The sequence below is a fragment of the Hypanus sabinus genome, unplaced genomic scaffold (genome assembly GCF_030144855.1).
Source record: "Hypanus sabinus isolate sHypSab1 unplaced genomic scaffold, sHypSab1.hap1 scaffold_1547, whole genome shotgun sequence".
NCBI classification, from domain to species: Eukaryota; Metazoa; Chordata; class Chondrichthyes; order Myliobatiformes; family Dasyatidae; genus Hypanus; species Hypanus sabinus.
Window position 1 is genome coordinate 785 of NW_026779624.1, and position 12,685 is coordinate 13,469.

At 56.3% G+C, this 12,685-nt stretch overlaps 1 protein-coding gene across 1 annotated transcript; it reads right to left on the reverse strand.

Annotated features, from left to right (window-relative positions):
• Positions 1 to 2,979: 2,979 nt before the first annotated feature.
• Positions 2,980 to 5,076, reverse strand: LOC132387135 (ubiquinol-cytochrome-c reductase complex assembly factor 3-like). The gene is made up of 2 exons (XM_059959479.1): positions 4,930 to 5,076; positions 2,980 to 3,350 (listed from the first exon to the last, which is right to left on the reverse strand). The coding sequence occupies exons 1-2, from the start codon at positions 5,041 to 5,043 to the stop codon at positions 3,165 to 3,167; spliced, it is 300 nt and encodes a 99-aa protein (XP_059815462.1). The 5' UTR covers positions 5,044 to 5,076; the 3' UTR covers positions 2,980 to 3,164.
• Between the last annotated feature and the right edge of the window lie 7,609 nt (positions 5,077 to 12,685).

Genomic DNA, 12,685 nt, shown 5'->3' on the forward strand with positions numbered 1-12,685 from the left:
TGGGAGGTGATAGGTGAGACCAGGTGAGGAAGAAGGTGGGTGGGTGGGGGAGGGGGGATGAAGTGAGACACTGGGAGGTGATGGGTGAGACCAGGTGAGGGGGAAGGTGGGTGGGGGAGAGGGGGATGAAGTGAGACACTGGGAGTTGATAGGTGAGACCAGGTGAAGGGGAAGGGTGGATGGGGGAGAGGGGGATGAAGTAAGACACTGGGAGGTGATGGGTGAGACCAGGTGAGCGGGAAGGTGGGTGGGTGGGGGAGAGTGGGGATGAAGTGAGACACTGGGAGGTGATGGGTGAGACCAGGTGAGGGGGAAGGTGGGTGGGTGGGGGAGAGGGGGGATGAAGTGAGACACTGGGAGGTGAGACCAGGTGAGGGGGAAGGTGGGTGGGTGGGGGAGAGGAGGGATGAAGTGAGACACTGGGAGGTGATGGGTGAGACCAGGTGAGGGGGAATGTGGGTGGGTGGGGGAGAGGGGGGATGAAATGAGACACTGGGAGGTGATAGGTGAGACCAGGTGAGGGGGAAGGTGGGTGGGTGGTGAGAGGGGGGATGAAGTGAGACACTGGGAGGTGATAGGTGAGACCAGGTGAGGGGGAAGGTGGGTGGGTGGGGGAGAGGGGGGATGAAGTGAGAAAGTGGGAGGTGATCGGTGAGACCAGGTGAGGGGGAAGGTGGGTGGGTGGGTGGGGGAGAGGGGGGATGAAGTGAGACACTGGGAGGTGATAGTGAGAGCAGGTCAGGGGGAAGGTGGGGTGGGTGGGGGAGAGTGGGGGTGAAGTGAGACACTGGGAGGTGATAGGTGAGACCAGGTGAGGGGGAAGGTGGGTGGGTGGGAAAGAGGGGGGATGAAGTGAGTCACTGGGAGGTGATAGGTGAGACCAGGTGAGGGGGAAGGTGGGGTGGGTGGGGGAGAGGGGGGATGAAGTGAGACACTGGGAGGTGATAGGTGAGACCAGGTGAGGGGGAAGGTGGGTGGGTGGGGGAGAGGGGGGATGAAGTGAGAAAGTGGGAGGTGATCGGTGAGACCAGGTGAGGGGGAAGGTGGGTGGGTGGGGGAGAGGGGGGATGAAGTGAGACACTGGGAGGTGATAGTGAGAGCAGGTCAGGGGGAAGGTGGGTGGGGGAGAGGGGGGATGAAGTGAGAAACTGGGAGGTGATAGTGAGAGCAGGTCAGGGGGAAGGTGGGTGGGGGAGAGGGGGGATGAAGTGAGACACTGGGAGGTGATAGGTGAGACCAGGTGAGGGGGAAGGTGGGTGGGTGGGGGAGAGGGGGGATGAAGTGAGACACTGGGAGGTGATAGGTGAGACAAGGTGAGGGGGAAGGTGGGTGGGTGGGGGAGAGGGGGGATGAAGTGAGACACTGGGAAGTGATAGGTGAGACCAGGTGAGGGGGAAGGTGGGTGGGGGAGAGGGGGGATGAAGTGAGACACTGGGAGGTGATAGGTGAAACCAGGGGGAAGGTGGGTGGGTGGGGGAGAGGGGGGATGAAGTGAGACACTGGGAGGTGATACCAGGTGAGGGGGAAGGTGGGTGGGGGAGAGGGGGGGATGAAGTGAGACACTGGGAGGTGATAGGTGAGACCAGGTGAGGGGGAAGGTGGGTGGGTGGGGGAGAGGGGGGATGAAGTGAGACACTGGGAGGTGATGGGTGAGACCAGGTGAGGGGGAAGGTGGGTGGGTGGGGGAGAGTGGGGATGAAATGAGACACTGTGAAGTGATAGGTGAGACCAGGTGAGGGGGAAGGTGGGTGGGGGAGAGGGGGGATGAAGTGAGACACTGGGAGGTGATAGGTGAGACCAGGTGAGGGGGAAGGTGGGTGGGTGGTGAGAGGGGGGATGAAGTGAGAAAGTGGGAGGTGATCGATGAGACCAGGTGAGGGGGAAGGTGGGTGGGTGGGGGAGAGGGTGGATGATGTGAGAAACTGGGAGGTGATAGTGAGAGCAGGTCAGGGGGAAGGTGGATGGGTGGGGGAGAGGGGGGATGAAGTGAGACACTGGGAGGTGATAGGTGAGACCAGGTGAGGGGGGAGGTGGGGGGTGGGGGAGAGGGGGAATGAAGTGAGACACTGGGAGGTGATAGGCGAGACCAGGTGAGGGGGGAGGTGGGTGGGTGGGGAATTGGGATGAAGTGAGACACTGGGAGGTAATAGGTGAGAACAGGTGAGGGGGAAGGTGGGGGGTGGGGGAGAGGGGGAATGAAGTGAGACACTGGGAGGTGATAGGTGAGACCAGGTGAGGGGGAAGGTGGGTGGGTGGGGGAGGGGGGGATGAAGTGAGACACTGGGAGGTGATGGGTGAGACCAGGTGAGGGGGAAGGTGGGTGGGTGGGAGAGAGGGGGGATGAAGTGAGACACTGGGAGGTGATGGGTGAGACCAGGTGAGGGGGAGGGTGGGTGGGTGGGGGAGAGGGGGGATGAAGTGAGACACTGGGAGGTGATGGGTGAGACCAGGTGAGGGGGAAGGTGGGTGTGAGGGTGGGAAAGAGGGGGGATGAAGTGAGTCACTGGGAGGTGATAGGTGAGACCAGGTGAGGGGGAAGGTGGGGTGGGTGGGGGAGAGTGGGGATGAAGTGAGACACTGGGAGGTGATAGGTGAGACCAGGTGAGGGGGAAGGTGGGTGGGTGGGGGAGAGGAGGATGAAGTGAGACACTGGGAGGTGATAGGTGAGACCGGGTGAGGGGGAAGCTGGGTGGGTGGGGGAGAGGGGGGATGAAGTGAGACACTGTGTGGTGATAGGTGAGACCGGGTGAGGGGGAAGGTGGGTGGGTGGGGGAGAGGGGGGATGAAGTGAGACACTGTGTGGTGATAGGTGAGACCGGGTGAGGGGGAAGTTGGGTGGGTGGGGGAGAGGGGGGATGAAGGGAGACACTGGAAGGTGATGGGTGAGACCGGGTGAGGGGGAAGGTGGGTGGGGTAGAGTGTGGGTGGTGAGACACTGGGAGGTGATTGGTGAGACCACAAAGATTAATGTCAAATATGTTAAGATACGAACAGTTCACCAGGTTTAATCACATACAGAGAAAAGTTTAATATCTACATTTCATCCGACTGGTTTCCCAGACACAGCTCACAGTTCATTCAGCAAGGGCGAGTTGGACCAAAGGGCCTAGCTTTGTGCTGTGCTGCCCACTTGTGGCTACCACTGCCTCGTCTGTCCCCAATCGTCATTTCCGATCGTTGGCTCCCCTCTCCGGCTCCCTGGGTAAGGGGTCCGAATGAAATACCTTCTTCCATTCCGTGTCTAAAGCCACGTTCCTCTGTGTCTCCGCAGACTTCTTGATGGCCTCCATCACCATGGCATTCCTGTGCCTGCTGTCCTCCCCGTGGGCCCGGTTCATTTCCGGGAGGTGCTGTGGAGAGGGACAACACATCGGGATTAGCTCATTGCCGTCATGAGCCACGGCAGGGAATGCCCTCGATGTCAGTAAAATCACTCCCTCAATCTCTCCTCATCGCGCAAACTACAGAAAACCTGGTAAATCTCCTCTGCATCCTCTCTAAAGCTTCCTCATCCTTCTCATAATGGCGACCACAGCTGAACACAATACAGTGTGTCTAACCAGGTGCTACATTACCTCACGGCCCTTGAACTCAATCGCCCGACTGATGAAGACTAAAACACCAGACACCTTCTTAACCACCCCAACAACGTGCAGCAACATTTGAGGGATCTACGGACGTGGACCCCGAGATCCCTCTGTCCCCCACATTGCGAAGAACCCTGCCATTAACCCTGTACTCTACCTTCAGGTTCCATGGTGAACCACTCCACACTTCCCCTGACTGAACTGCATCTCCCACTTCTCAGCCCGGCTGCGTCCTGTCAATGTCCCATTGCAACCTACAGCAACCTTCTGCACCGTTCCGATCTGCACCACAGCCCGAGGATGTAAAGCAATTGAACACAGACCAGGCCCTTCAGCCCACAATGTTGTGCTAACCTTTTAGCCTACTCTGGGATCAGTCTAATCTTTCCCTCCCACATCATCTGCATCGTTCTGTACTGCCTCGTAAGACGTGGGTGATCATGGTCTCAAGACCACGATTGCTCTTGCAAGATTTTTCTACAGAAGTGGCTCGCCATTGCTTTCTTCTGGGCTGTGTCTTTACGAGATGGGTGACCACCCCACCCCCGCCATTATCAATACTTTTCAGAGATTGTCTGCCTTGCGTCAGTGGTCATATGACTTGCTCCCATGTGGGGCGTGGGGGGGGGGGGGTTGGGCAGGTGCTACACTTTCCCCAAGAGTGAACTGCAGGCCCGCAGAGAGAAGACCCTTCCATCTCCTTTGGTAGGGACTTATCTCAAAGAATGCCGGCCAATGTTTCAATGTACATGGGATTTGTTCATCTGAATCTTGGTTGTTATCGCTGTAAATCGTTGTGCACCAACAGCTGCGCTCCCAAACCGTATCAAGACCAAATCCAACTCGAGGGCAGGAGTACGGCGAGGATGCTGGCCTGGAATGGGGTTAGTTGAAGTGGGCTGATCGGAATGAGTGGGGGCTAAATTGAGGGGACCACTGGGATGGGTGGGGGTTGGATTGAGGAATTCACCGAGGTGGGTGGGGCTCAAGACTGTGGGTGTTTGGGAAATGGGACTGGAGACTGGGAATGGCGGCGGCTGGATCACGTGATTTGGGCAGGCGGGTTACGGGAACACGTGATGATGGGATCACCGGGCGGCGGGGTTTGACCTGCCACTACATCTCCCAGAATGCCCCGCGGGTCACGTGGCCTTTGGCCACTCAGGAAGCAGAGACACTACATCTCCCAGCACGCCCCGCGCTCCGTCCGCCACCGAGTGAAGCAGAGACACTACATCTCCCAGCACGCCCCGCGCTCCGTCCGCCACCGAGTGAGCGGAGAGGCCGCCCCGCACTCAACCCTTCGCCTTCACCCCCACCGCCACCCCCCGGTAAAGACTACCTGGGCGATGTCCCGCTGGCGCTGCTCGCTCGGGCCCACCAGCAACCAGCACACACCGCCGGCGCCCAGGGCCGCCAGCGCCCAAGCGCTCATCACCAGACTCCGGCCGCTCATCCCGACCCGGCAGCAGTGCGCCTGCGCACAGACCGTCCTCCGGGGGGGGGGGGAGGGGCCTGACCGCCCAACACCGGGTATTACGGTAACCGGTTTTTACAATAAAATAACTCGTAATATCAGTTGGCAAATTCGTTGATTATTGTGACACGTTGCATGGTGCAGTGTAAAGTTACTGCGGTCGGAGTCTATTCTGGAAATTAATGTTAGGAACACGTTCTGTTTTCACCACAACAAGGGCTGATTCGGAGGTGGCGGTGGGCGTTTCATGATAAACTCTAGGTAGTGGTGTCCCCCTGACATTGAGCACCAAATGCCGGAACTCTCCATAATCCTGACCGCTTGAGATGCTGCATGATGAGGTCTTCATCCCGACGCATTTCATATCGCAGTCAGGGACTTCAACCAGGTTTGTTTGAAGAAATCCCTGCCGAATTACCATCAGCGTATAACCCGTCCCGACAAACCAGACCACTGGAGTACTCAGATACAGAATGCCTCTGCTCCAAGCCCAGAGCGCATTTCAGTGAATCTGATCACTGGGTTGCCCTTCTCCTACCCTCACACAGGCACAGACTTAGAGCAAAACTCCAGAGATGGGGACAACAAAGGGGTGGTCGCGGGAGGCGGAGAGCGGCTACGGGATTGCTTCGAGTCAGTGGACTGGTCTGTGTTCAAAGACTCATCTGGGGTTCTGAAAGAATACACCATGGTAGTCACGGGCTTTATCAAGCAGTAGACGAGTGTGTCCCCACAAAACCATTCAGAGTCTTCCCCGAGCACAAGCCCTGGATGAACCGTGAGATCGGTAATCTGCGGAGGGTCAGGTCGGAGGCGTTCGGGTCTGGAGACCAAGAAGGTTACAAGAGATCAGGGCACGATCTCCAAAAGCCCCTCTCACGGGCGAGGTGGCCATTCTGGACCAGACTTGAAACAACGCAGGATCCGCGACAGTTTTGGCAAGGATTAAATGCTGTCACCTCGTATCAAGCGGCGCAGGCGACAACGGGGCTTCGCTTCCAGACGAGCTCAATGCCTTCGCTGAACTCCCACGACCCCGTGGTTTCAGTCTCCGATGTGCGAGCGGCCTTGAGGAGGGCGACCCCGGGGAAAGCACCCGGCCCACACGGGGTGTGAAGGACAAAAGAAGACCAGCGCTGGCCAGCTGGCTGGATGGTCACCGAGATCGTTTCGCCTCGGCAGTCTGAGCTCCCACCTGATTCAGGCAGGCTTCGATTGCACCGGTGTCCAAGAACATGGGGCCCTGACTCAGTGACTATCGTCCAGTGGCACTCAAATCCACGGAGATGATGTGTTATGAGGGGTTGGTGTTGAAACATATCAACGACTTGGATCCGCTCCATTTTGCCTCCCGTCACGACAGGCCCTCAGCAGATCCCATCCCATTGGCTCTTCGCTCACCCCTGGGACATCTGGACACAAAGATACATACTCCAGGGTGCTCCTTATCGATTACAACTCAACACTCAGTACCGTCATCCCCCCAATGAGCTCCAAGACCTGGGCCTCAATGCTCTCAGGCCACCCAGGCCAGGCTCTCTTCTCACTGCTGCCATCAGGTAGAAGGTACAGGAGCCTCAGGACCCGCACCGCCAGGTTCAGGAACAGTTATCACCCCTCAACCATCAGGCTCCTGAACAGTGAGGATAACCTCAACTCTGAACTGATTCCATCGGGAAGGAGGTACAGGAGCCTCAGGTCCCACACCACCAGGTTCAGGAACAGTTATTACCCCTCAACCATCAGGCTCCTGAACCAGTGAGGATAACCTCAACTCTGAACTGATTCCATCGGGAAGGAGGTACAGGAGCCTCAGGTCCCACACCACCAGGTTCAGGAACAGTTATTACCTCTCAACCATCAGGTAGAAGGTACAGGAGCCTCAGGACTCACACCACCAGGATCAGGAACAGTTATTACCCCTCAACCATCAGTAGAAGGTACAACAGCCTCAGGTCCCACACCACCAGGTTCAGGAACAGTTATTACCTCTCAACCATCAGGTAGAAGGTACAGGAGCCTCAGGACTCACACCACCAGGTTCAGGAACAGTTACTACCCCTCAACCATCAGGTAGAAGGTACAGGAGCCTCAGGACTCACACCACCAGGTTCAGGAACAGTTACTACCCCTCAACCATCAGGTAGAAGGTACAGGAGCCTCAGGACTCACACCACCAGGTTCAGGAACAGTTATTACCCCTCAACCATCAGATAGAAGGTACAGGAACCTCAGGTCCCACACCACCAGGTTCAGGGACAGTTACTACCCCTCAACCATCAGGCTCCCGAACCAGAGGGGACAACTTCACTTACCCCATCACTGAACTGTCCCCACAACCAATGGACTCACTTCAAGGACTCTTCGTCTCATGTCCTCAATATTTATTGCTTATTTATTTATTATTACAATTATTTATTTATTTGTATGTGGGCGTGTATTTTGCACGCTGGTTGACCGTCCCACTTGGCACGGGTTTTTCACTGAGTCAGTTATGGTTAGTTGGATTTATTCAGTATACCCACAGGAAAATGAGGTGGGTAGGCAGGGTGAGGGGGGCTGAAGAGAGATTTTAGGGAGCCAGGTCCTCCACATTAGTAATCTCTGGCCAGCTGCCCTGTCCCACACCAGAATAGGATGATCTGGCAGGTGAATGTGTGGCTGAGGATTCATTGCAGGGAGCAGGAGTTCATTGGGAGCTCTTCTGGGAGGGCTATGGCCTGTACAAAAGAGATAGGTTACACCTGAACCCAAAGGGGTCCAATATCCCAACGAGCAGGTTGGACAGGGTTGCTCGGGGGGTTTAAACTAATCTGGCAGGGAGCTGGGAAGCAGAGGCAGCGCTGAAGATGGTTTACAACGTGTAGTAGGACATCTTAGTAAGGTGCCGGCTGGTGGCGCAGTGGCATCAGCGCCGGACTTCGGAGCGAAGGCTCCCGAGTTCGAATCCTGCCTGCTCCCTGCTGGGTTGAGTTGAGTGTCGAGCTAGCAGCTCGGCTTCGTAAAAACAAGAGGGAGGGAGGGATGGAGGGACGGCGGGAGGGAGGGATGGAGGGACGGCGGGAGGGATGGAGGGACGGCGGGCGGGAGGGAGGGAGGGAGGGACGGCGGGAGGGAGGGAGGGAGGGAGGGTCGGCGGATAGGGATGGAGGGACGGCGGGAGGGAGGGACGGCGGATAGGGATGGAGGGACGGCGGATAGGGATGGAGGGACGGCGGATAGGGATGGAGGGACGGCGGGAGGGAGGACGGCGGGAGGGAGGGACGGCGGAGGGAGGGACGGCGGGGCGGAGGGAGGGACGGCGGGCGGGAGGGAGGGACGGCGGGAGGGAGGGAGGGACGGCGGGAGGGAGGGACGGCGGGAGGGGAGGGACGGCGGATAGGGAGCTCTGAAGCAGAGGTGGGGGGTGGGGGAGCTCCGCACAGCGGATAGTGAACAACACACTGCGTTCCGTCCATATTGTCTCCACCCCGCTGGACAGGTGTGTTACTGCTCTCCGGTAGAATGCCAAACCCCCCAGCCCCATATCCGTACCCGTTTAATCTTCTCCCCGCCGCCGAAGATCAAAGGTCAGCTTCCTTCGTCACTGCGAGGTCAGCGAAATGCATCGCTTGTGTCAAAGCAAATCAGTGGGGGGTGTGCTGGGGGGGGGGCAAGTGTCGTCGCCGCTGCCAATATAGCAAGCCCACATCACCCTAACCCTCAACGGGACGTCACCGGACCCGGAGGCAACCCACGCGGTTACGGGGAGGGCGTACAAACTCCTTCCACACAGCGGCAGGAATCGAACCCGGGTCTCTGGCGCTGTAATGGAATCGCGCCAGCAATACGCGAAGCAAGGCCTCAGCCTGGGAGCTGGGGGGGGTGGGTGTTGACGCACCCCGGCGGCGGTGAACGGTCCCCAGTCTTGCTGACCCTGACTTCATCCTGTCAATGACTGTTGTTACCTACACCGTAACTGGGTCACCTACCAGCAAAGATAGAGAGGCCCGTTGAAGTCTGATGGTACTATTTTTAACAGTATTTATTGATAAAAATACACAAAAATAATATCAATGCAAACATTCAGATAATATACGTCGACAATACTAAATCTATAAGCGCGGGTATAATAATAATCAATAAGAAATAGCTCTATCGTTGTCTAGGGGCTAATGTATTGTCCGATGGAAATATAAAAGTCACTTTAGTTCATTCAAGCTGCAGCCTTTGGTTGGAGTCAAGAGAGAGAGTTTAAACTTGCCCAGTCCTTCTATGATGTCAATCCTTCGAGAGTCGTTGGGAGTTGATTTCCCCGTAATTAGCGAAAAACCGTTCTTCCGTGGTAAAGGCCCACCGATTCCGGGCCAAATGGAAATGGATGCACGTGGCCTTCCCCCCGGCTTTCGCTATTACGGGATCGCTAGCGTTTCTTCTGGTGCGTCTGAGGGGCTGTTCCCACAGACCCTCTTTTATCCTGACTCACAGGGTCTCAGATGTCAATCAGGTTGAGATGATGCCATCCCTCCCCCACCCCCCACCGGTTCATTGCCTGGGGGCTTCGATGCAGGATGAAATACACAAGTCCGTCTCCAAGAGACAATAGCCAGTATCAATGGGTCCGCCTTTCGGACTCTTCCACATTTCAACTCTTTGTGGATTCTGCATGTCTTTCTCTCATTTCCTGGGTCTCCTGAACGGATTCAATAGTGATCTTGCGATTCTCACAAAGGAGGGGGCTACCCCGCACCCTTCGGCCCCTCAGAGCTGCGGCACATTCGTAACACTGTGTCGTGGCTGTCCGTGCATTAGCCTCCCCACGTCAAACAAGGTCAAACCCGGGCTGAGGTGGTAGTTAATGGGTTAATCCTATGCCCTTCAGTTCACCTCCCCCACATGGGAGGAGTCCACATAGCGTACAAGCAGTGTTATCAATAGAGTTGAGTTGAAGGTCCTGCATGCTGGTGTCCTGGAGTGCTCTGCACCGTCCCTCAACATCGAACACAACACCACATTCTCCATTAAGGGAATAACACACAGAAACACAGGAAACCTACAGCACAATACAGGCCCTTCGGCCCACAAAGCTGTGCCGAACATTTCCCTACCTTAGACATTACCTAGGGTTACCCATAGCCCTTTCTTTTTCTAAGCTCCATGTACCTGTCCAGGAGTCTCTTAAAAGACCCCATCGTATCTGCCTCCACCACCATCACCGGCAGCCCCTTCCATGCACTCACCACCCTCTGTGTAAAAACTTACCCCTGACATCTCCTCTGTACCTACTCCCCAGCACATTAAAACTGTGCCCTCTTGTGATAGCCATTTCAGTCCTGGGAAAAAGCCTCTGACTAACCACACAATCAGTGCCTCTCATCATCTTATACCCCTCTATCAGGTCACCTCTCATCCTCCGTCGCTCCAAGGAGAAAAGGCCGAGTTCACTCAACCTGTTTTCATAAGGCGTGCTCCCCAATCCAGGCAACATCCTTGTAAATCCCCTCTGCTCCCTTTCTATGGCTTCCACGTCCTTCCTGTAGTGAGGTGACCAGAACTGAGCACAGTACTCCAAGTGGGGTCTGACCAGGGTCCCATACAGCTAACACCTTGGGAGAACATCACTTTCGACTCGAGTAATCGCACAATGCTACCGGGCCGGCCACTGATCGAACTGCTTTTCTGGCCATTTCCCAAGTAATTTAGATGTATAGATGAAATTTATTTATTGCAATGTATTTCTGCCACAAAAAAAGTTCATATCATATGTCAGTGATAATAAAACTGGTCCTGATTTCCTCCTCTCTTCCTCCCCTTTGCTTCCCTATCCTCTCCCCCTTCCCCCTCTCTCACCACTCTCTTTTTCCACTCTCTCTCCCCCTCTCTTCTCCCTCCTCCTCCCTCTCTCCCTCCCCTTTGCCTTCCGTTTCCCCTCTCCCTACCTCCTTCCCTTTCTCCCTCTCTCCCCACCCCTCTCCTCCTCCCCCTCTCCAACCTCCCCTCTCCTCCCCACTTGCCCTCCCCGTCTCCCTGCCCTCCCCTTCTCATTCTCTCCCCATCTCCCTCCTTCTGCCTCTCACCCTCTCCCTGTCCTCCACCTTGTCCCTCCCCCTTCCTCCTCCCTCTTTCCCCCATTCTCCCTCTCCCCTTCACCCCTCCCATCCTCTTCCCCTTCTCCCTCTCTCCCACTAGTTCTCCGTCCCTCCCTCCCTCCTTTCTCCCATCCTCTTCCCCATTCTCCCTACTTTCTCCCCCACTCACCCTCACCTTCCCCTCTCTTCTCCTCCTCGCCCCCCCTCTCCCCCTCCCACTTCTTTTCTCCCCTCTCACCGTCCCTCCCCTCCTGTGACTAACAACCCCTCCACACCTCCGATTACCTGCCCCGGGGCGGGGTGCGAACAGCCCCTCTCTCCTGCCTGAGAGACCAGTGGACCCGCCTGGTTGTGGCCACCTACACTATCAACCACTTCACAGGGAGCAGAGGGTTAATTGAACAGGGTTTATATTCCACTTTTAGAATCCGTTTTCAAAGAGTATTAACCATTTATTCACAAAGGGGCCAGTGTTAGATCGGACGACGGGATCTGAGAGCCCCTGATCTTCTGAGCTCCGTGCGTCGGAACTTGAAATGGGTTCTGTTTACATAAACATCGCATCACCAGGAAACCCGCCCCCACCTGCCCTCTCCGGAGCCAGGGAACCCGAGAAATCCCGCGGCTGCTGGAGTTCCGGAGCAAAGCTGGAGGAGCTCAGCAGGTCGGGCAGGTTCTGTGGAGATGAATAAACAGTCGACATTCTGGCCTGGGACCCTGCGTGTCCATCCACGTACTGACTGGGACTCCCATCCTGGAAAGGGACGGGACGGGACGGGGAAGTTTCCTCCACCAGTGCCTGGCGCTTCCAGTGAGAGAGTGGGCGATACCGGGAACGGGACAGGGCAGGTGACAGAAGGCTGTGCAGAGGGGACACTTGGCATCGCGTGATCACAGCGCCACTAATCTCACAGTAAACATGCAGAGAGTTGAGATTCTGAATTGGAGAAAGGCCAGTTTTGATGTTATCGGGAAGGATCTGCCAAGTGAGGGTCGGGACTGGCTGTTTCCTGGCAAAGGAGCGCGGGGACAAGCGAGAAGGGTGACATTCTGGGAGCACAGATCCTGTGCGTGACTGCCAGAACAGCAGGTCCAGGCAGGTAGGAACAAATGAGGCAATTGAGGACGACAGGAAATGCAGGAGAACACAAAGAAAGAAATCAAGGGGGCTAAAGAAGGCAAGAGGTTGCTTTAGCGACAGGGTGAAGGAGAATCATAAGGGATTCGACTGTTGTGTTCAGAGCAAAAAGAGTGCAAGGGACAAAATTGGTCCTCAGGAAGATGAGGGTGGTAATCCATGCACAGAGCCAAAAGAGATGGGGTTGATCTTAGATGGATTTTATGCATCTGTATTTACTTAGGAGACGGACAGAGTCAGGCAAAGCAGCATCAACTTCAGGGGGGCTGTACGGATTACAGAGGCGGGGGAGCTTGCTGTTTTCAGGCAAATCCCCAGGGCCTGACAAAGTGTCCCCTCGGACCCCGTGGGAGGCCAGTGCAGAAATTGTGGGGGCCCCTGGCAGAGATATTTAAACTTCCCTTAGCCAAAGGAA

Bases quoted from the DNA above. Each gene is read 5' to 3' on its own strand.
- LOC132387135 (XM_059959479.1), bottom strand. From the start codon at position 5,043: ATGAGCGGCCGGAGTCTGGTGATGAGCGCTTGGGCGCTGGCGGCCCTG. The intron at 3,351-4,929 runs GTAGTCTTTACC...CCCTCTCCACAG, and splicing joins GCCAGCGGGACATCGCCCAG to CACCTCCCGGAAATGAACCG.